Genomic DNA, 20885 nt, shown 5'->3' with positions numbered 1-20885 from the left:
GCCCCGCCTCGCTCTCATCCGCTCCCTCCCCATTGGCTGCATGCACGAGTTCTGTCGCCTCCCATTGGTCGAGAGGACGCGACCCGCCCCGTTGCTATGGTGACACCCCGCCCCTCTCCGGCCCGGGCCGTGACGGGATGGAGGGCGGCGGTGGAGCTGACGGTGCGCCCGGCGCGGGGCCGGAACCGGGACCGGGACCTGGACCGGAGCCGGAGTCAGAGTCAGAGCCACAGCCGCACATCGCGCTACCGCCACTGGGACCGGGCGCACCCCTCGGTTACCTGCACGTCCTGTGGCAGCGGGAGGAGCCCGCGGGCAAGATCCCGGCCCGCCGCCTCCGCAGGGCCGCCCGCCTCCACCGTCGGCTGGGGCCCACGGGCAAGGAGGCCCACGGTGAGCGGCGGGCGCGCGGGGCCGCTGCTCCGCTCCGGAACAGCCCCTCCCTCGGCCGGCCCTGCACGGGGCTTCGGGAGGGAGGTGGGCTCGGTTCGGTGGGCGGCTGGGGAAGGCACCCCGGTGCTGCCAGGGGAGGGTGCCCGTCAGGAGAGGGCGGGCCCGCGGCCGGCGCAGGGAGGAGACGAGGAGAACGATTCCTACCTGGTGCCTTGATCTGCTTCCCGTTCTCTGGAGTATTAGCGTGATTTGGCCCCGCACTCGAGCACCGGGATGGAATGTTTCAGTCGGGAAACGTGCCTTTTTCCTCCCTGCTGTCTATAATTGCTTTCTTTTCTCCATAGCTCTGAAAAGGCTGCGTGAAGCTGCCAATAGCAATGATTTGGACACAGGTAAGGTTTCCCTCAGTCCCACTTGGGACCTCTTCTTGGAAGAGCTGCATACCAAAGGCTCTTGCTTTAGGAGAGGAGGAAGTGGGTGCAGATAGTTTGTGGACAGGATGCTTTACGTGCTTCAGATCTAGAAAATACTTTTTTAAAGCCCGGATTTGTTCTCTAAGCGGAGTGGGGCTGGTTATTGTGTTCACTTTTTCACTGCACCTGGTTCATAGTGTTAGTTTTCCATCTGCCTGGAGCTAAAATCAGCACTGCGTTGTCCCAGCTGGTTTGGTATGTTCTTTTGCCCAGTTGTTAGCAGCAAGAGAATAATGCTTTGATTTAGGTGGAAAATTTAGGATTATCTAAGGCATACCCTGTATGATGAGGCAGCATAACCCAGTAGATTAGAACCATGGCCAGAGCTGGACTCCTACTTTCTGGTTTCTGCAAAATGCCCTTGTGGTCCATAAATTCTGCTTTCCTCATGTCCAACCTCAACACTACATCTTCCTCAGGCTTTGTTAATTGAAGCTTATCAGTTAGTTTACCAAAACTTAAAGCTTTAGTAGTTTTTGCAATCTGTGTTCGTACAAAAATAACTGGACGACAACTTTGCTAGATGCTGGCTAAGAGTAATGGAAGAATAACACCCTATTCATAGTTTTTAAATATTTATTGACTATGACTAAACTATTGACTTAAAAGGTAATCAAAACAATTAACTAAAATTAATAATAAGTTCTGACATTTCCAACAATTCCCCCCATTGGAAGTGATCTTAATTTTCCTTTAAGATTACTTCCACTTAAATCATTGGGTATCTAGCAAAACTTAAGACATTAAAATGCAAAAATTTTGCTTGTGTCTTGTTTTAAGATATCATAAATCATTCATTCCAAGTGAAATTCCAAGTCAGGGTATTATCTCTTTTAACAATCTCTTGGTAACTTCTCTTGCTTTGTTCCCAAACATGTGGAATGTACACATTTTTGTATCCAAAAAACATGTCAGCTATAACCAATAGGTATCAATAACTCTCTTGTCAAGGTAACTCAGAAAAATCTATTTGCCTATAAACTCCAAGACAGTTTTCTCTTTTTGTAGTCTTTTGTAAGGCTGTGGATTGTTTTGTGAACATATTTTACACTTATTGACTGCACTTTTGATTTGTGGTATTTTTACACTCTTACTTAATGTTTCAAGTTATTTCTAATAGCTTCTGTTCCCCAATGTGTTTTTCTGTGTTTATCTTTGGCTACTTGTCTCACCACTGCTTGAGGTATGCTTATATATGCTTAATGCTTATGGTCATTCAATTTCTCTTTATTTTCGCAGTATAACATCAACTTTAAAATACCATTTTGGTGTAAAATACCATGAACTGGCCATTTTTCTTGATTATCTAATAGATAATCTGGCCACCAGAGAATACAATATTCTATTAACTGTGTCCAAGTTAACGAATCGCTTTTAAATTCTTTGCAGTGCTGCAAAATACAACCTAAATGTGAACTTTTGGATATTCCCCCTCTTCCCGGTTCGAGAAGGAAAACGAAAAGCCCCAGTAAATAAAAATTCCAGCAATCACTGAAACCGCCACAGGAGAGCGCTCTGTGCACACAAATACAATTCCAGTCGCTGACGCAGTAGCAGCCGCTGTGCTAATGCCAAAGAGAGAGCTCTGAGCAAAGTCAAAATCAAAAATTTAACAATTTACATTACTGAAAATCAAGCGTTTAGTACACACCAAATGCCCTAAAATTCGCAGTAAACATAGAATGGCTTCAACGCTCTTACAGCAAATGAATTTTCATACAACCTTAATTTGTACTTACAACACACATTACCACATGCTCACATTTTCCAGCACTGACAAATACCATAGGCTTTAATAAGCACAAAATCATCTGAGCAGAGCCCTTCCACAACGTGGCTCTTTGTGCAAGCAGGACTGTGTCTGACTAATTTGTGGGCAAAACAGAGGGTGAAGACTCAAACCACACCTTTGATAGTCACTTATATAGTTTTACAGTTACAGTTTTCCAGTTAGGCAGTGGGGCTCAAACACAATTCTATTTATATTCACTTATAGAGTTTTACACTTGCTTTTAATAGAAAATAGCCAATTATATCATCACTTTCTTAACTCTATTATGTTAGAGGGTGCAAGCTTATGATTAGGTATACGTTTTTAAACCTTCAGTGTTGTCTTAAGAGACTCCCTGAGGTTTTTGCCTTGAGCTTACCTGGATCAGAGGATTGAAAAATTTCCCTGAAAAAAAGTCTTTCAGTGTGCACCAAACTCCTTGATCCTGTAAGTCTGTGGAACATCAAATGTTGTCTCACCTGGGTCAGCAGTAAATTGTTACCAAATCCTCCAAAATTGTTGGGGTAAATAAACCCTCTAACACTTTCTTTTTAATGTTAGTGTGTGAGATGTTATTTTGTTGTTGGCCAGGAGGGATTTGTGTGGCTCACAAAATTCTGGCCTCCACTCAGACACAGATGTAAAACTTCTTCACTTACACTTTCTAGCAAACAACGAAATTAACGTTCGTTGGCTATAAATGACATAATTCTCTTTTATTAATTAGTTTTCTGTCCTCTATGGGTTATTGATTTCTCACTTCTCATGCTAGTTGGTCCATATTTTTAGTCTTTTTAGTATCTTTTTTCCTCTGGTAGGGACTTTCCAACACATATACTGAATCTTTGTTAGCCCCTTCCTTACATTCTGGTTTCTGCAAAGTCCTTGTGGTCCATAAATTCTACATTCCAGATGTCCAACCCCAAGCATACGTCTTTCTCTGGTCTTGTTCATTGAAGTATATCAGAGTTAGTTTATCAAAAGTTAAAGTTTCAGTAGTTTTTCCAAGCTGTGTGTTCTTACAAAAGTATGTTATGACAGCTTTGCTAAATACTGGCTAAGAATAATATAAAAATCACATACTATTTATAATTAATTATATATATATAGATTATGATTAGTTAAAGAAATTAATTTCAAAGTTAATTAAAGCCACTAACTAAAATTATTAAAAAGTTACATTGTTTCCAACAGGAAGAGGAAAGAATGCAGTTTTATGAAAGTCTTGGTTTCAATCCACCTTGGATTTGATAGACAGGTTCCTGTGTTTACAATCCTTTTGTTTTGTTTACTCTGCAACTTGAGGAAGTGTGCTATGATTAATTTATTTTTCATCAACAAGTAAATATCTTTGCTGTTTCCTGTGGTGGCACTGAGTGGAAAGGTTATGTCATTCCTACTTGGTTCAGAGGAAGAGTAGCTAAAGTTATTTTGGTTAGCTAAAGTTATTAATGGTTCTCACTGGGGCACTGTCAGTCTTCCTGTCTTTATTCTGAAGTATCAAACATTCCATGTTAATGCCACTTCCATCTTTTTAGGTGTTCCTTTCAGTTCTGTACCACACTTTGAAGTAGGACATGTACAAGATGAATCTCAAAGGTGTCTATAATTCACTGTCTGGAAGCTGACACAAATGCTGACTTTCAGTGGCCTGAAACAGTCTTGATTATTGTAGAATCTGTTTTAAAAAAATTTTTAAAAATCTGCTGTTTAAAGATCTCAAAATATAGTGAACCTGTCAGCATTTTTAACAGCTATGGAATGAGCTCTGTTTTACACACCAGATAATATATCAGAATGATCTCAAAACAACAGGAGTAACAGCCCTTACAGTTGCCCCTAACACATGTTTCTGTAGGTGCTATTTTTATTCCCCTAATCTTTCCACCCTTTCCAGATCTCTTTGCTCAGCTCTTGGCAGGTCAGTGCATTCCCCTGCCCGCTTCCCAAACTGCAGTCACCATTGGTTAGGAAGGGGCATAGTCAAAACAGGTGTGAAGAGGTGACTTTTCTCACTACCTGTGGTTACACTGTGAAACTTCTGACCACGGGTCCATGTTGATGTCAAAAGTTTACACAAGTGCATAAAATGACCATGTAAATCCACAGGGAAAGCCCACGGAGGGGTAGTAAGCACAGCATGCTAATTCTAGCTTGGGAAGTGCCGGAGATGCAGCTGACTAAAACCAAGAGTTAGCCCCACGTCCTTCCTATCCTTTAGTATTCTTCTCTAGGTATGTGCTGCTGATTGTCCTTGGAGCTTGAAAATTTGGCTAGGTGGATGTTTAGCCGTTAGAGCTGTTGGCTTATCTTTTATGGCAACATGTGGAAGGTGGTGAAGGCTGAATCAGAGGGTGGAGGTTGTGCTGCTTAGGCTGGTTCTGCTGAGCTAGGGTACTGGTTCAAGTCCAGATGACTTAGCAGCTGATAGTACATGTATCTACCCCCAAAAGAGCAGATAGCATTCCCCCTCTCTGATCAGGTGCCCCTTCAGCTCACCTGCTTTCTTCTCCTTGGTTCTGTCAGTGCAGCAACTCTTGGAGGACGGAACGGACCCCTGTGCTGCGGACGACAAAGGCCGGACAGCCCTGCACTTTGCCTCCTGCAATGGCAACGATCACATCGGTGAGTGGGGGGGGAGGTCTGTCTTCCAGCCTCTCTGGGGCAGGGATTTTGAAGGGTGCTCTTTATTTTGATTCAGCACCTGTCAGAGGTGTTTCTGTTCCTTTTGTGTCAAAGTTGCCAGTTCTGGCCCCAGGGCTTGCCATGTCTGCCTGCTGGAGGGGGAGCAGGACCTCCCAGTTCGAGGGCTGTTCTGGAGGGTGTCCTTCCTCCCAGTTCTTCGCATCAGGGAGCCCAGGAGCAGTGGCACTTCGTGGCTTTGTGCTGGGTCCTTCTGCATTGCTGTGCAAACCCCTGTCCCTGTCTCAGTAAGGAAGCCGATGAGCTGAACAGAAGCCCCCGTGAGGCAGCCTGGTGGTGCCACATGGACCTGTGACCCATGTGGGCCTGACCTGTGGGGCTAAGGGAAGGGACTGATGTGGCTCTGTTTCCTTGTTTCTAGTCCAACTGCTTCTGGACCATGGGGCTGACCCAAACCAGAGAGATGGGCTGGGCAATACTCCCTTACACTTGGGTAAGTGCCACAGAGATGAGCTTTGCATGCAGAGAAGTGAGGTGAGAACCTCCTTACTGTTCCTTTCCTTCTCCACCTTCCTCTTGCCTGTGCCTCACAGAATGCATCCCCAAATTTAAGGACCTAGGAGGGACTCTTTGCATTTCATTAAATTCACTCCTCACAAAGATTTAGAATCAAAGAAAAAGTTTGAGAAAATTGTTTTCCCTCCCTCTGCCAGCCCCAAGGAGTGCAAGATCTGTTCCAGATAGAGTACTCAGGCTTGAGTGGGAGGTCACCTTAGCATTTGGGCCGTTAGTCTTTCCCCTGGCAAAGAAGCCCTTTGGGAAGCAGCAAGTTCTGTGTTTGAGCAGAAACTCATTTTTGTTTGTACCTCTGAGTTGTGTGTTCTGTGTTTTCCCTCCCCAGCTGCCTGCACGAACCACGTTCCTGTCATCACCACCCTACTGCGCGGAGGTAACATTTCCTCTATAACAGTTACAGCCTGTTATAACCCTTCCTGCCCTGTTGATACTTCCCAAGGACACCAAATCCTGATGACAGACCTCACTGTCTCTGCTTGTGCATCTTGCAGGGGCCAGAGTTGATGCCTTGGATCGAGCTGGCAGAACCCCACTGCACCTTGCTAAATCAAAGCTGAATATCCTGCAGGAGGGATTCTCCCACAGCCTGGAGGCTGTACGCCTTGAAGTAAAGCAGGTAAAAGAAACAGTCCCATGTTCTGGTAAGGTGGTGCAGCTCCTGGCAGCCTCCTGCACCCTTTACTTAAATGCCTGTCTGTAGTAACTCCACTTAAATGTCTGTCTCTTAACTGCTCTTAACTGCTGTGGGAAGAGTTTGACTTCTGTTTTCAGAGACCTTCCTTTTTCCCAGCCTCTAATTAATTTTTTTCCACGGCCTCCCTTGGAAAGGAGCTCTGGTAAGCTAAGGATGCATTGAGTGTCTGAACTCTTGGGCTGTATGGAGCATTCTCTTCAACAATGATGTAAGACGGATGCCTTGTGGCAGGAGAGAGACCACAGCACGAGGCTGTAGCTGTGGTCTACACATGCTCTGTATTCCTATCACAGTCTACCCTGCTCCAGTATATGGAGGCATGGAATAGGAAAGCACTCCTGGGCCTGCAAATGCATGGGGCGTGGGCCTCGCTTCAGGAGCCACAGAGACACAAGGATTTTTATCCTCTGTGTATAAGCAGATCCTGCTGGAATTAGAAGTCTCTGCTCCTCTCAGTGAGGAAGCTAACTAGCCATAAAAAAAAGTTGTGTGATTTCAGGGCTAGACCTTCAGCTGGGCTTGTCTCTCTTCCCTGTTCTTAACCAGGCACAAGGATCTCAACTAGTCCATTTGTGACTGGTGAAAGCCTCTGGTGACTCACTGGACACTGATGCTGCCATTAGTGCCATGTAGTTGCTTCTCCTGGATTGGTTTCTACTCTTTAGACGATCATGTACTCTGCCATGTGCTGCATCTTTCAGGCTGGGTGTTTGGCAACTTAATTGCAATTTAATTTTTCCTGTAAAAACACCCCAGTCTGGTGCAGCTCTCTGATGTTTGCCTCTTATGCCTGTTTGTTTCAGATTATCCAGATGTTGCGGGAATACCTGGACCGTCTGGGGAGGCATGAGCAAAAGGAACAGCTGGATGATCTCTGCTCCAGGCTACAGATGACTAGCACAAAGGAGCAGGTAGGCAGCGTTGAGCTACTCTGACTCACCCCCTTACGTTGGGACTCCTGCATTTAGGAGAATGCAATTGCGTGAGCAGTGGGACATTGAAGACATGGTTATTGCTCACATTGGGTCGAGTGAGCAAGTTACATGATGACTCATGGTACTCCTTTAGGTGAAAATTCAAAGTGCAGAAAGCATCACAGTGCCAAGCAGCAGGGAAGCTGACAATCAGATGGACTGAGGGCACAGTCAGTTTAAGGCTAGGATCAGCACAACCACACAGGGTTGCAGGGCCTGGGTTTTTTTCCTGCAAAAGACTGGCCCCTAGAAATAGGCTTAGAGGAAACAGCCCTGACACCATTTTTAGAGTTTTGGGTAATGTAACAACATGCTTGTATTTTAAGGACTGGCTAAATCACACAGAGTGGAGGTCAAGCATCACCTGAAGAATGGGGAGAAGCTCACATTGTCTTAGACTAGGGCTTGTTTGATCATGAGGATAGTAGCCCTTCTGCATGGTTGTTGGCACCAAAAGGATCCTGTCCTAGTATAAGCTCAGCACAGGCATTACTGGCAATTCTAGTGCAAGGGTAGTCCCTGCTGCATGGGGGTTTCTTCTGTGGTGGTGGCTGGCTGCACAGCTGCATTTTCCCTCCCTGATGGCCATCTGTATTCTTCTGTCAGGTGGATGAGGTTACAGATCTCCTGGCCAGCTTCACGTCACTCAGCCTGCAGATGCAGAAGATGGACAACAGGTAATGGGCTGCCAAATCATCTTCCTGAAGTAGCAGGAGAAGCCTTAGAGAGAAGAAAAGGAAGCTGAAGTTTGCTTCCCAGATTGCTGGCTAAACATTGGTGCCAGCAGCTGTTCCTGCCAGACTGACTCTCCAGTGGTGCTCAGGCTGTTCCTGTTGGTGCTGCCACAGCTGCCCCACGGGGAGGCAGCAGGCTTTGCATTATAAAGGCAACAGACAAGAATGCTGCAGCTGTGACTTTGGGATAAAAGAGCTGCTCTACTTTTTACCAGTTGGGTTGGCAATGAATAGGGTACCCTTTCCAGAGATATTTTGCCTTCTCTCAAGTATGTCAGTTCAATGTAGGCAGTGACCAATGCCATGTGCAGCCATGCCATCAGCCCTGACTAGTGCACTCAGCAGCTGGCCAGCATCATAGAAATGCTTGGAACAGGCACCTTTTACCACCTCCATACTGCAAAACTGCATGAGGGAGAAAGTGAATGCCTTGAACAGCAGAAGGCTTTGTGCTATGAGAAGAACACACATTTAATTCTGCACGCTAGAAGCTGAGCAAACATTTTGCCTTAAAGGTGCACTGAGGCTTAAATCCTCACCTTCTCTGAGTCTGCTGTCAGAGGGCAGAGAATATGTCTGGTTACAAGTGGGATACAAAGTTTTTCATGGCTAGAGTAACACCTTTCACTGAGCACATTTTTAAGTCTGCTGCAACTTAGTGCTTTAATATTGCAGTTTAACGCGTGCAAAAAATAAGCAGGTACACAGCTAGCAGGTCTGAGCTGCCATCATGCGAGAATAAGAATTGGAGGGTGACAGTCTTAACGCAGTTCTAGTCAGACATCTACATCTTGCAAAAAAAAAAAACCACCATAGCAAACTTTTGTTTCCTGTTACTGGCAGTCTCAGGCAAGAGGTCCAGTTGTGACAGGAGAACCTTAAGTGTAGTGTGAGAAATGAATTATGGCTTATGCTGGGAGCCTGAAGTGATGCAGCTGTGAAAGATGCAGGGAAATGCTCTTGCTGCTCTCTTGCTTCTGCCCACTGTGGTTAGCAATGAAGATTTAGGTTGCTTTGTTGTGGAGCAGGGATCCAGGAAATCTTGTTGATAGGGCACCAACAGTAACAGGGTGGCAGGAACATGCCAATAGTAATCTGAGTTCCCACCTGTGTACCACATCATGGTAGCCATATCTATCCCACAGCTTCGGAGTTGCTGGTTTGAAAGAGTTTATTATTAGGATTCAGCTTAAATATGCAGCAGCCACAGTTCAGAGCATTCTTCAGAGATCTTTAGGTCAGCATGTGCTGTGATATCTGCCTCTTGTCCAGGAAGAGGCTAAGTGGATCTCTGCTCAAAGCTGAGATACCAGAAATAGGCATGGCTTTTAGATGGGTTCATCTGTGGGCTGCTGGAGGACAGAGCTGGGAGCAACAGTCTCATGGCTGGGCTGGAGCTGTCACTGTGCATATTGATACGTCATTATAATGTGCTAGATGGGAAGGATGCCAAGAGGGTGGGAGACAATATGACCTTTTTGTATTTTCAATTACAATAAAATCCTGTCAGTCCTTTACAACTCCTCAGCCAAGTTCTTTTTTTCAGAGCAGCCCATTCCTCTTTCTTTACATGTATTCCAGGCCCCACTGCACAGCACTGGACTAACCACTACTCTCATACCTGGTCCTCAAATCAGAAGTGACAACACAAAGTTGTTTGAGTTCAAACACCACTCTGTTTGAAGATCGAAGTACGGGGTTGCTGGCTGACCTTTTTTTGATCCTTACTTCCACAGCCAATAAATCCAAATTTAAAATCTAGGTAGTTGCTGTGAAACCGTACAAACAGATGAAAGAGAATCCCAGCAGGAGTGCTTCAAGCCAGAAGATACTTTGTAGAGAGGAAAAGCAGCCTTGCCCAGTGGCAGAAATCATGCCTTGCCCCCTGCCAAAAAAAACGGCTGTGCTGTGAAGAGACAGCAAGAGGATGAGGGGATAGGGAGGGACATCTGGGCAGGGCAGAGAACTTCCAGCAGGTGACCTTCATGCCCAGTCTTTACTGAACTTGTTTCTTCCTGTCTTTACAACTCAGTCTTGATGTCCACATACACTCAGTTGCCAGTGCTTCTGCCCTCAGCAGCCTTGTTGCTGAGGAGACCATTAAGGTGCCTGAAGAGCACGTGGCTAAAATGCTCTTTATCGCTGCAGTTACTTCAGTTGCTGATGTTGTCTCTAAGTAGACACTTCTTAGAAGCTTACCTCAAACCCAGGAACACATCTAGCTGAAACTCAGAGTGAAGCTTTTAGCCTCAGCACATGTGATGCTGTCCACAGCTCTCCAGGCTTTTGTCTTGCCTGGTGCTGCGTTTTATCTTAACAGCTCCTGACAGAGGGGAAAGATGGGGCTGCTGCAGCCAGCCAGGAGCAGTTGTCTTGCTTCTTTTGCAGCACTGCTTCCACAATGCTAGGAGAGGCAATAAAAAACCAAATGGCTATAGGAAGTTTTGCCACTGCTTTAGCAGTAACACCAGATAAGAAAAACGCATCTGGTTTTCAGTGGGGGAAAAAAATGTATCATGCAGGAATTGTATTCTATGAATAAACCACAGTCAGTTCTGCTTTCCTGCCTCAGGGCTTGAAGCTGTGGGCTGCCCTGAGCCATATCACGTGTTTGGCACTGGATGGAGAAAAGTTTTAGATTTCTTTCCATCAGCCAGTCATACCCAGAGCTTTAACTACCCTGTCATGCTCAGCAGCTGTACCCAGAATGAGAGTTAGGTGCTGGGCAGGAAAAAAGCTGTTCCAGAGAAGGAAGAATCATGGCTTTCCACTGTGTTGAGAGCTGTTGACTGACATACTGCCTGGTTTTCTTCGTGCTTCTAGCCTAGAGGCTTCAGCTTCTCCCAGCAGCTTTTCTCTGGCCTTGCTCCCTGTGCCAGATTTCCCTGCACAACCCTTGAGGTTGGTGGCAGTTTTCTGCATCTCCCAAAGGTGTCTGCTGCAGTAATGGAGAATAAGAGGTTTCCCACTGCTATTTATTTTGCCATTAAAATCAGTCCAAACTCCTCATTTTCTTTGTCCTACACCATCAAATGCACCCCCAGATCCTTTCAGGAGCAATGATTAGTCCCTGTACTCAGGACTGGGATATCAACTGGGACTTTAGGCTTTGGTTCCCTCTCACCACTACCTGACCTTCAAATACACTCTGCTTCCCCTCCTAATTCAGAGCGGGTGATCTGCAGTATTTCCAGCCATTGAACCCAGCAGCAACCTCCCTGGCTCTGAGGCTGCTGCTGCACTGTAGGATGCAGCCAAAACCAGCCAGACTGAGGATCTGCCTCAAGCAAGTGAACGGCTGAGAGCCTGCTTGTGTCTCACAGAGGAGCCATAGCAGAAGCAACAGTCCTGACAAGGCCTTCCAGCAAAGCTGCATGAATGTTACTAAGCAAATGACCTTTCACTGGAGCAGCCTCTTCACCCACTCAATCAAATGCAAAGCACACACTGCAATGTGTGTGAACATCAAGAATTTGTTCAGCTGTTCAGCAGCCAAAATAATTAATCTCCAACAGCTAAACTCATTTATTTCTTCCACCTTTGCCTTCCTAGCAGACTTCAAATCCAGCACAGCAATTATCTGTGCGGCTAAGGAAGCCCCATGAAGTGTCTTTAGGGCAAACTTCTCATCCTTTCATCTGCTTCCTTTGCTAACTCTGTGAGCAAAGATCTCTTCCATCACTGAAAGATACTTACAGAAAGATGCCTTCTTCGTGCATTGCACCTTGGCCAGCCTTGGGGAGCAGCCCTAGGCCAGGGCCCATGGGGTGACTAGGTGGAGGAATCAGCAAGTTTTGATTAGGAAGATGATAAAGGAGGTATGGCAAACAGTGTTCCTCTGGGGTTTTTAATGAAATCTCTGAGCGGGGAAGAGAGCACATGGAAGAATTAAAATAATCAGCTGGCAGCCTGCTAAGGCTGGTCATAGATTAGCAACCAGCAGCTAAACCCAAAAGCAAATAACCAGAATTCCCAGGGCTGCCAGGTTTGCACATGGAGTTAGCAGGATGAGCTTCTTGGCACCTGGGTCTGACACCTCCCAATGATATCAGGGTCATGTCACACTTGCCAGAGAGATGCCAGACACCAGAATCAGCACACAGTTGGCAGGACCAAGTTACTCTACAGAGAAGAGCTAGTGCTTGCCACTAGATGCAAAGCTCTGACCTGTTCACACCTCTCCCATTTCATCTATCCTGTTCCAGATCTTGGAACAGCAGCACTGCACTGATGTGGGCAAACCAGCCCCTGCAGGGTTAAATATGAGCTTATCAGCCTGAGTAATGAAAAGTAGAATAGAAAATAAGAGAAAAGAGTCATTAATTAAGGCAAGAAGCTGGGAGCAGAGACTGCAGAATGCCAATCAGTCTGGAGGGAAGGCTGCGTGGAAAGCAGCAATCAAACTCCTTCAGTTTTAATTAAACCTGACTTATATCAAGGATATGACATCTTGCTTCACCTCTGCTTCTGAGCTGAGAAACCAGTTGGAGCATGTACACTGGTACTGGATAGACAGGAATTAGCTTCTGGCTCCAGAGCCTTCCCATCCCAGGCTCAGCACCTGCCCTTCCTGCTCATGTGCTCCCCAAAACTGGGGCTTAGCACCACACAGAGTTTAGTGAAGAGGCCCAGGGTTTGCAGCCACTTGCCATGCTAAATGCACCGTCTCCCCAAGAACTTCCCTGACCTCTCTGTCCTATTTCTTTTGGGCTTCACCCCAATGTGCAGCAGTCAGTCCTCATCTGATCTTCTCCTTTTGCAAGCTGGGACCAGGAGGAGCAGGTTCAGGGGTGAGCAACAGCCCAGCTGTTTCTAGGCAAGAGCAGGCAGCATCCAGCTGTGCCATTGTTCCTGACTGCTGTTCCCTTCTCCCTCCAATGCTTTGAGCTGTGGAATGAATCTTCACCTAAAGAAATGATGAGGCCATGTGAGCTGGCCAGCAGCCATGGCATCATGTGCAGAGGGTGGCTGCAGAACTCGCTGTTCCCAGGAAGGTGGGTAAGGCACACTGGACACATTTCTGAAAGACATTCGCCGTAGAGGAGTGGCAGCTGCCAGGAAAGGAGAGGGGTGGAAAAATCAGAAACAGGGATAGAGGCAAGGGAGGCTCAAAGTGCAGAAAGCAGCATCAAGCACTTGAACAGAAAAAGAAAACTAATTCCCAGTGCAGTTGGCCTTCCTCTTCAGTTAGCCTCTGCACAGAAAAAGGGATGTCCTTGGAGCTGAGCTCCAGCAAGGCATACAACAGCTTCAGTGAGCATTAGAAATACCATGTCACCTGGGAATTAAGAGTGGGCAGGACAAAGCAAAAAGGGAAGATTTACGCAAACAGAAGTAGGGAACAGAAAAAGAAGAGAAATAAGGGGGAGATCATGGCTCTGCTCATGCACATCACAGCTCTGCAAGCTTCCTGATGTCACCCAGGACAATGCCTATAGCACTGGCTGGGGCCAAAACCCCTTTATTTTTGACACAATTTCCAGCACCATACATACATACAAATGAGGACATCAGAGGATTTTGTAGCCCATGCAGGGCTCAGGATACCTACAAGTGCCATGACAACCTGTAATTGTTTCCCAGCTTCAGTGTGGAAGTCTGGGTGTCCCACAATGTCACTTTAGCTTTCCCTAAACACTTTTTCCTAAGCTTCCCATCTTTCACCTTCTCTTAAGAAATTATAGGTGCAGATCTGCCACATGTTAAGAGTTACATATTAAGGATCCACACAGCACTAATAAAACGCCATTCTTAATCAGAGAAAAGGAAAGCTGTTGTAGCCACTTAAAGTTTACTGTGAATATTGAGGTGGGATAATGGCAGATCTCAGACACGGCTACAGGATCATGGAGGAGGCATTTGAGGAGTTCTGGGGGACTTGAACTCAGTTTAATGGGTCTGAATGAGCTCATCTCTCACTGGCAACATAAAACCATCTCAGTGGGGATAAGGCTTGGGCATGATGATCCTGGAGGAAAGCAAAACCACCCCAATGTGGTCAGAAAATGTGATGCGAATGGAGACTTCTCTCTTTCCCATCTAGCCCTTTTCTAAGGCTTCTTCTTTGTCTTGTCCAGCAGTTCCTTTTAGAGGGGTCACATCTAGGGAATGGCCAGCTGTTGCCAAAATTTCCTCCTCCAGTAGCTCCTTCTGAACAGAGACTATGGCATCTTGTACCAGCCGAGTCCCTGCTCTGGCACAACTGGCATCTTCATGGTCCCTCTTCCTGGTGTTCTCCTCTGGGACTTGGGTCACCTCAGTGTTGCCTCCATAGGAAGCTCCTGCCCTGTTGGCAAAACCTCTTCCCACATTGACCATACGGGTTTTCCTTCCAACTCTCTTCTTCTTTTTCCTGATCTTGTTCTGGAAGAAGAGGCAGGTGAAGGCCTGCTTGAAACGCTTGCGGAAATGCTTGGAGATGAGGGCATAGACAATGGGGTTGAGGCAGGAGTTGGTGTAGGAAAGGCAGTGGGAAGCCAGGCGGAAAGCATAAGTGGCCCGATTGAAGGGAAAGTGGCCAAACCAGAAGCAGAGGATGACCAGGTGGTGGGGCAGCCAGCAGAGGCAGAACAGGATGGCCACTGTGACAATCATCTTGGTGACCTTACTCTTGGCTTTCCGAGACTCTGAGATTCTTTCTACGGGGTCTACAGAAGTCCACAAGAACTTGATGGTCCTAGTGTATGCCAGGCTCACCACGGTCACAGGCAGCAGGTATCCAAATATAAACGTGAGGATGTCCAGAACCTTTCGGCGCTGGTCCTCCCAGACAGGGACACAGATGGGCACACCGTGATAATGGATTATCTGGTAGTAACTGAGGTAAGGCCCTGCGAAGAGCAGCGACAGTGACCAGATTACCACAATGGCTACTCCTGCATTTTGGGACGTGCGGAGATCCCGGGACTTCAGTGGATAGCGAATGGCCAAGTACCTGGCAAGGAGGAGAAGGAGAGGCAAAACACAACATGGGTGAGGATGAAGTATTTCTCCTGCCCTGTGGAGCTGCCATCTGTGTACCCCTTCCCTTGCAGCCACCCATCTCTTCCCTCCCAAACCTTTTTGTGAGTGAGGGTTACAGTGAATTCACAAAAATATCGGGGTCATTCCAACATTGGGTCTGGGATCTCTATCATCCACTCTGCTGCGCTAGCTCAGGAAGGGCAAGCAGTGTATCTCTTGAACCAGGTAAGACAAGGATAGGAGCAGGACTCTCCTGTTTCTTCTGAGTTGTGTTGCTGCCCATGGGGGTTTTGCTGTTCTTGCTCATGCATAGTGGACTCCCCTCCTTCCCAAGTGAGCACATTAATTAGGCTGAGAGCTTGGCTTGGTAGAGGGGGACAGCATGGGGAGCTGGGGACACTGACTCTGCTGGCCAGACCTTTGGGGAGACCTGACCTGCTTCTTACAGGACACCCAACAGGGTAAGTAGCAGCCTTTCTCCCACCGTTAGCCCAAGAGCAGCAAACACAGTGCACCTGAGCTGCAGAACTCAAAGGGCTGGGGACACTTACCTGTCAACAGAGACAGCAGCCAGGGTAAAGCTGCTGGCATACATGGTGAGGTAGATCAGGAAATGCACAGCCTTGCAGGCAAAGGCCCCAAAGAGCCACCCATCCAGGGTGTAAATGGTGGCCTGGAAAGGGACACAGCAGATGATGAAGAACAGGTCAGCCACAGCCAGGTTGAGGATGAAGAGGTTGGTGGTGGAGTACTTGACTTGGCCATTCCACAGCAACACAGCCAGCACCAGCCCATTTCCCACAGTACCCACAAGGAAGATGAGGGAGAAGATGATGGGCACAATAATCCCTGCTGCTCGTAGCTCTGGGCTGTCAGAAGAGATGTTCAATCCCCCTGGCATCTTCCTGTCAGACTGCAGGGACCTGCATTGGGAGAAAGGGATTAATAGGCCCCAAGGTGCCTGACTTCAGCCTTTGACTCTCACATTGCTCCCAGAGATGCCAATCCCAACCAGCTGGTTAAATGATGCCACCAAGATCCTCATGACATCACTGGAAAGAATGCTGCTGTGGTCAGTCAGCATACACCTGCCTGGCTTGAGCAGAGCTGAAGCCTCTTTCTCCTGCCTGGATTCACATTGCCATCAGAACATCTCCTGTGCTCCCAGCATCCCAAAGGATCCCTCCTGCCCTGCCCCCTGGCCTCACACATATTCCTCCTACATTCCCAAAGCTGCTAAACCTCTTGGGATTGCTTGCTTTGGGGAGTCTAAACCCTGGCTGGTGTTCAACAGGGTTTGGCCACAGGGCCATGGGGTAGGAGGCTCCCATGGGCTGCAAGTGGTCCCAGCACACTCAGCCCAGGGCTGTGTCACCTCCAGCAGCAGGGACCTAGCGTCTGGATCACACCCCACAGCAGCCCAACACATTCCCACCCCAAGGGAACTCCTTAAGCTGAGACCACCTCCACCCTGGAGCTGGCTGCTCCTTGCTCCCTGTGCAGTAGTTATGCTCCAGAGAGGAGAGGCAACTAAACGCACCTTTTCTTGATGCTGAGAAGTGGTCAAGGGCTGGATGGTAGCAGGTAGGTGAGGATGTGGAGGAGACCCTGGAGCCACGTGAAATACAACATGATCATTGTGAAGGAGCCTGTTGTTATCACAGCTCAAGGTATTGTGATTTGCTGCAAAACTTCCTCCAGCCCTGAGTAACACTGCTCAGGCAGAGAACACCAGCAGCTTATCTCCAAATAAACCTTCCCCTTGTTGTGCTATCATTAGAACAAATTGTCCTTCTCTGAGCAAAAACAAGGAAGGAAAGACACTGTTATCTAGCTACTGTTGACAAGCAATTAACTTGTTTTTGGGTCATGCAACCTCCTCCGCTCCATGCTCCCGCATCCCTCAGCTCACGCCACTTCTGCTTCCCAGCTTCTCTGTGTACCACACCAAGAGACTGTCCCTGCCTCTGTCTTTGGTCCACTCTGCCCTACTGATAGCTACCCTCCAGCTTATCCATCTGGCCCCATGGGATCTCCTCACTAAAGCAGAGGAGCCCTGTCTCCTTCTGGGCATGCATAATGCACCAGGGTGTCTCTGCTCAGGGAGCCTGAGGCTGCCTTTCAGCTTTAGAAGCTGGCACTCACCTTTTTGAGGAAGAGCCTGCAGCTTTGCCACTTGCTCAGGGGGAGACTTCCAGTCCAGCCCACACAATGGTAGCAGGAGGATGCATACCATAGAAGAGTTTATCTGGGCAGCTTGATCATCCCAGTCACTCCTGCCTGGTGCTCTGCTGTCTCCCTCTGCTCGCCACCAGCTCTGCTCTCTCTCCTTCTGGAGCTCCTCTCCTCTCTCTCTGACTCCCCCTTTTCCCTCCCTCTGCTCTTGCTGCTGATCCATAGTTCTCTGTTGTTTTTTTTTCCCTCTCCCTGAGGTTGGGTTTGGAGTTAACTCCTCTCTGCCCAGCTTTCCTGCAGGCTCAGCTGCTCCCTGCTCCTCCTGCAGAGAAGGGAGTGGCAGAGAGAAAGCTCACTACTCTCTGGTGGAAAAGGGAGGATGGAGAGGGAAAGAGCCCCTTGGACCTCAGCAGCCATCTCTGGATGCTGGGTGTTCAGGATGTGTTGTCCAGCACCTCGGGGGAATGTAAATATCCCACCACTGTGAGCCTCATCCCTGCCCTATCCCCAAAATATAGGGTCCTAAACCCTCTGGGGGATGAGCAATTAATTGCTGTTACTAGCTGTTATTAATTAATTGTTAATAACACTGAACAAATTGAGCCTCTCCTACAACTTCTGACCTAGGGAAGGAGGAGAAAGCAGGTTTTGGATTCCATCCAGTCCAGGTATCCGCTCCACTGATACTGCAGTATGGGACGGAGGCCAAGACCTCCAGGATGGCCACCTCCAGAGAGGTCCATCTCCATCACAGCTGCCTGGGACACATGGGGGCTGGCTGATGTGCCAGGAGAGGACAGTGACCCACACGGCCCTCCCTCCCTGACACTCTGCTGCCATGTCCATCCTGGTGACAGGACCTATGCCCTGAGGACTTCCAGGTGCAGCTCAGTGATCCTTTCTCAGCAAGTAAGACTCAAAGACCACCAGCTTCCCTTCACTGAGAAGGTTGTGGGTTCCTCTTCCAATGATGGAGCAGGATGTGGAAAAGGAGGTGCTGGCCTGCTCCCCTCCACAGCAGCCCAAATTATCCCCATTGGCTCAGAGGCAGGAGGGACGATGCAGCTTTTCCCCCCCACCTGCCCCTCTGCTGGGAAGGAGCGAGGTGTCCCCGCCAGCTCCCTATCAGCCGCTGTAACCAGGGAAAAGGGGAAGGCCACCATCGGGACGCGGTGATAACCCAGGGGATGCGGCAGAGTGCAAGCCTGCAGCCGTGCTGCCACAGTGCTGCTCGCCATGGAGGGACCGCACCGCAGCTGCCTCCTCCTCCTCCTCTGCCTGCTCCCACCACCGGGCATCCCAGGCCCACCGCCGCCTCTGGAGGAACCTCGGAAGCTGCTGCTGCTGCCACCGTCCAGCACCGCTGACCCCACCGCTCACCTGCTGCGCGGCCACCCCTCGGCCCCGGTGCGGCCCTACAGCCTGTCGCTCTCCCCCGAGGATTATCGCTACGCCCCCAAACCCCGGCACCTGCGCCCCGGGCGGCTGCGCCGGCTCCTGGGCTCGGCCTTCGACCCCTTCTGGATGGCGACCGAGGAGCCCCGCGATCGCAACGGGAGCATCCTCGAGGAGAACCCGGAATCCCTGAGCAGGGAGCTGGCCGAGGGTGCCGGGCGGTATCACCGCAAGCTGTGGCGAGAGGCGGAGGGGCTGGAGCTGCCCCCAGAGCTAGCGGGGGCCCTGGCCCGCCGCCTGCGGCAGTGGCTGGTGGAACGGGCCGCCTGCCGCCTCACCGCCGCCTGGGTCGACCTGGGACCCGTCTTCTGGCCCCGCTGGGTGCGCCACACCACGTGCGAGACCGGGTCCCCCGGCTGCTCCTGGCCCCCCGGCATGAGCTGCCGGCCCGCACAGCTCACCCGCATCAAGCTGCTGGCCTGGCACTGCTGGACCCCGCAGCACCCCGGGCCCCCAAACTGCACCTGGCGGCAGATCCCCTACCCCGTCGTGGCCGCCTGCAAGTGCTCCTGCCGCTGAGGGGGCTGCGGGGGCTCCGGAGGTGCCTCCCGCTGCCTGTTCTTGCGGCCAAAAGGCTTGAGAAAAGGCAAACGTCTGCCTGGACTCACCCTCGGAGCTGGGGGAAAACCCCCCAGAGAGAAATAAACCTCCCGGAAGGAAGTGGGGATGGCTGTGGTTGTTGCTCTGTGTCTCCCTGCTGAAACCTCTGGGTGGGGGGTGCAGCTGCTTTGCCCCTCAGCCCCCTGAGGCATTGGCACCAGCGGAGGCCCTTGTGCAGCGCTCATCTCCAGCAAAGGATGAGGGATGGAAAAATGATGGCACTGAACAGCAAGTTCTGTCTGCACCAGGACTTTCTCAGTCCAAGCTGGGGCATCCCTGCCTGCCTGGGTGGGGCTGCAGGCAGGGAAGCAGGGCAAGGGAATTCCAGCAGAGAAAGGGTAGAGGTGGGTCACTGCTTGGGGTGGAAACAGCAGTGTGGAGAGGGGCTGGAGTGAATCAGTGGGGTAGTTTGGGACTGAAACAAGGCAGCCTAGTGAGGGTAGAAAAAGTGGGGGGTGGACCATGACCCAGGGCTGGAAGCATTTTTGGGGCTAGGTGTGTATGAAAATGGGATGGGATAGGATAGTCCCCTACTCCGAGGTAAAATGGGTGAAACACATGGATCCCTCAGCTATCCCACAGTGCTGAGGGTAACAGCTCCAGACTCAGGACTACTTGAGCAGCACACAGGGTATGGGGTAGGTCAGGGAGCCCAGGGTGGGAACTGCATCCTCAAAAACTGGCATCTGCCTCTATGTTCCACTCAGCAAAACATCCTCTGCTTTCTGGGCTAAAAGCTGCCTAGAGCTGTAGATCAGACCTAGGCTGGAAGGCCTTGAAGCAATAAAGAGCAGGAGGATTTGCCTCAATTCAATACTAACATGATGCCTACAAGTCAATGAGTACAGCATTATTCATCACCAGTGTGCCATCACCTGACCCTCCTGCCTTCCCAGGACTCCAGCACTCCACAGTCTGTTCCCCAGACAGCTCCAGAGTCTGCTGCTGAGCTTGGCCTTGAAGCAGGGAGAGTGCAAGGAGCTGGCTGCAGAGGGACCCGAGAGGTACAGAGGTGAGAGGGTCAGTGCATGTGGTGAGAAGGGGAGCAGAAGGGCAAGCCCACGTGCACATGCAAAAACTATTGTGAGCATCACAGGAGGGAGGCTGCTGTTGCTGCTCTGGCCTGCAGCTGAGCAGAGAGACATCTGTAGGGCTGCTCTGCCAATGAGGAGGACTTGAAAGCTGGAGCAGGGTTAAACTGCTTGGGTTGTCCACCCTGAGTGGAGCGGAGGCACCAGCAGAGATGCCTGCAGAAGGCGAGGGGAGAGGGGGAGACCAGGGCTGGGGACCAGCAGGAGAGAAATGTGAGGGAAGGTGGCACAGGTGTGCAATGGAGGTGTGCAGGTAGGGGGAACAAGGGGTGCACGTGCATTGGGCTCAAACCAGCAGTGATTCAGTTTAGGGTCTCAACCTTCCTGTGCCTGAGCCCATCTG

The 20885-nt window shown here is 49.4% G+C and overlaps 3 protein-coding genes across 7 annotated transcripts; 2 read left to right on the top strand and 1 right to left on the bottom strand.

Annotated features, from left to right (window-relative positions):
• The first annotated feature begins 91 nt into the window (after positions 1 to 91).
• ANKRD54 (ankyrin repeat domain 54) lies at positions 92 to 18475 on the top strand. Of its 4 annotated transcripts, none has more exons than XM_058864420.1 (9): positions 92 to 393; positions 738 to 785; positions 5164 to 5262; positions 5702 to 5773; positions 6182 to 6229; positions 6348 to 6472; positions 7354 to 7461; positions 8131 to 8201; positions 18024 to 18461. In XM_058864420.1, the coding sequence occupies exons 1-9, from the start codon at positions 138 to 140 to the stop codon at positions 18220 to 18222; spliced, it is 1026 nt and encodes a 341-aa protein (XP_058720403.1). In that variant the 5' UTR covers positions 92 to 137; the 3' UTR covers positions 18223 to 18461. The 4 variants fall into 4 exon arrangements, with proteins under 4 accessions (XP_058720403.1, XP_058720404.1, XP_058720405.1 ...); XM_058864421.1 differs by lacking the exon at positions 18024 to 18461 and adding an exon at positions 11428 to 11702 and having other exon boundaries at positions 93 to 393; XM_058864423.1 differs by having other exon boundaries at positions 254 to 393; positions 5169 to 5262; positions 18024 to 18475.
• LOC131592709 (galanin receptor 2b-like) lies at positions 12564 to 17993 on the bottom strand. Of its 2 annotated transcripts, XM_058864416.1 has the most exons (5): positions 17367 to 17993; positions 16762 to 16839; positions 16033 to 16144; positions 15773 to 15894; positions 12564 to 15192 (listed from the first exon to the last, which is right to left on the bottom strand). In XM_058864416.1, exons 3-5 carry the CDS (start codon positions 16120 to 16122, stop codon positions 14298 to 14300), a joined length of 1107 nt encoding a protein of 368 aa, XP_058720399.1. In that variant the 5' UTR covers positions 16123 to 16144; positions 16762 to 16839; positions 17367 to 17993; the 3' UTR covers positions 12564 to 14297. The 2 variants fall into 2 exon arrangements, with proteins under 2 accessions (XP_058720399.1, XP_058720398.1); XM_058864415.1 differs by having other exon boundaries at positions 12567 to 15192; positions 15773 to 16144; positions 17367 to 17992.
• Positions 18476 to 18603: 128 nt separating the features above from the next.
• On the top strand, positions 18604 to 19902 carry LOC131592713 (noggin-like). Its single transcript, XM_058864424.1, has one exon. It carries the CDS (start codon positions 18633 to 18635, stop codon positions 19368 to 19370), a length of 738 nt encoding a protein of 245 aa, XP_058720407.1. The 5' UTR covers positions 18604 to 18632; the 3' UTR covers positions 19371 to 19902.
• The last annotated feature ends 983 nt before the right edge of the window (positions 19903 to 20885 follow it).

Source organism: Poecile atricapillus, chromosome Z, assembly GCF_030490865.1.
Source record: "Poecile atricapillus isolate bPoeAtr1 chromosome Z, bPoeAtr1.hap1, whole genome shotgun sequence".
Classification (NCBI taxonomy): Eukaryota; Metazoa; Chordata; class Aves; order Passeriformes; family Paridae; genus Poecile; species Poecile atricapillus.
This window is presented reverse-complemented; position numbering and strand designations above follow the sequence as displayed.

Excerpts from the sequence above, each read along its gene's own strand:
- ANKRD54 (XM_058864420.1), top strand. The coding sequence starts at position 138 with ATGGAGGGCGGCGGTGGAGCTGACGGTGCGCCCGGCGCGGGGCCGGAA. Across the intron at positions 5,263-5,701 it reads CAATGGCAACGATCACATCG|TCCAACTGCTTCTGGACCAT; the intron begins GTGAGTGGGGGG and ends CCTTGTTTCTAG. Across the intron at positions 5,774-6,181 it reads CAATACTCCCTTACACTTGG|CTGCCTGCACGAACCACGTT; the intron begins GTAAGTGCCACA and ends TTCCCTCCCCAG.
- LOC131592709 (XM_058864415.1), bottom strand. The coding sequence starts at position 16,122 with ATGCCAGGGGGATTGAACATCTCTTCTGACAGCCCAGAGCTACGAGCA. Across the intron at positions 15,193-15,772 it reads GCTGCTGTCTCTGTTGACAG|GTACTTGGCCATTCGCTATC; the intron begins GTAAGTGTCCCC and ends CCTCCTTGCCAG.
- LOC131592713 (XM_058864424.1), top strand. The coding sequence starts at position 18,633 with ATGGAGGGACCGCACCGCAGCTGCCTCCTCCTCCTCCTCTGCCTGCTC.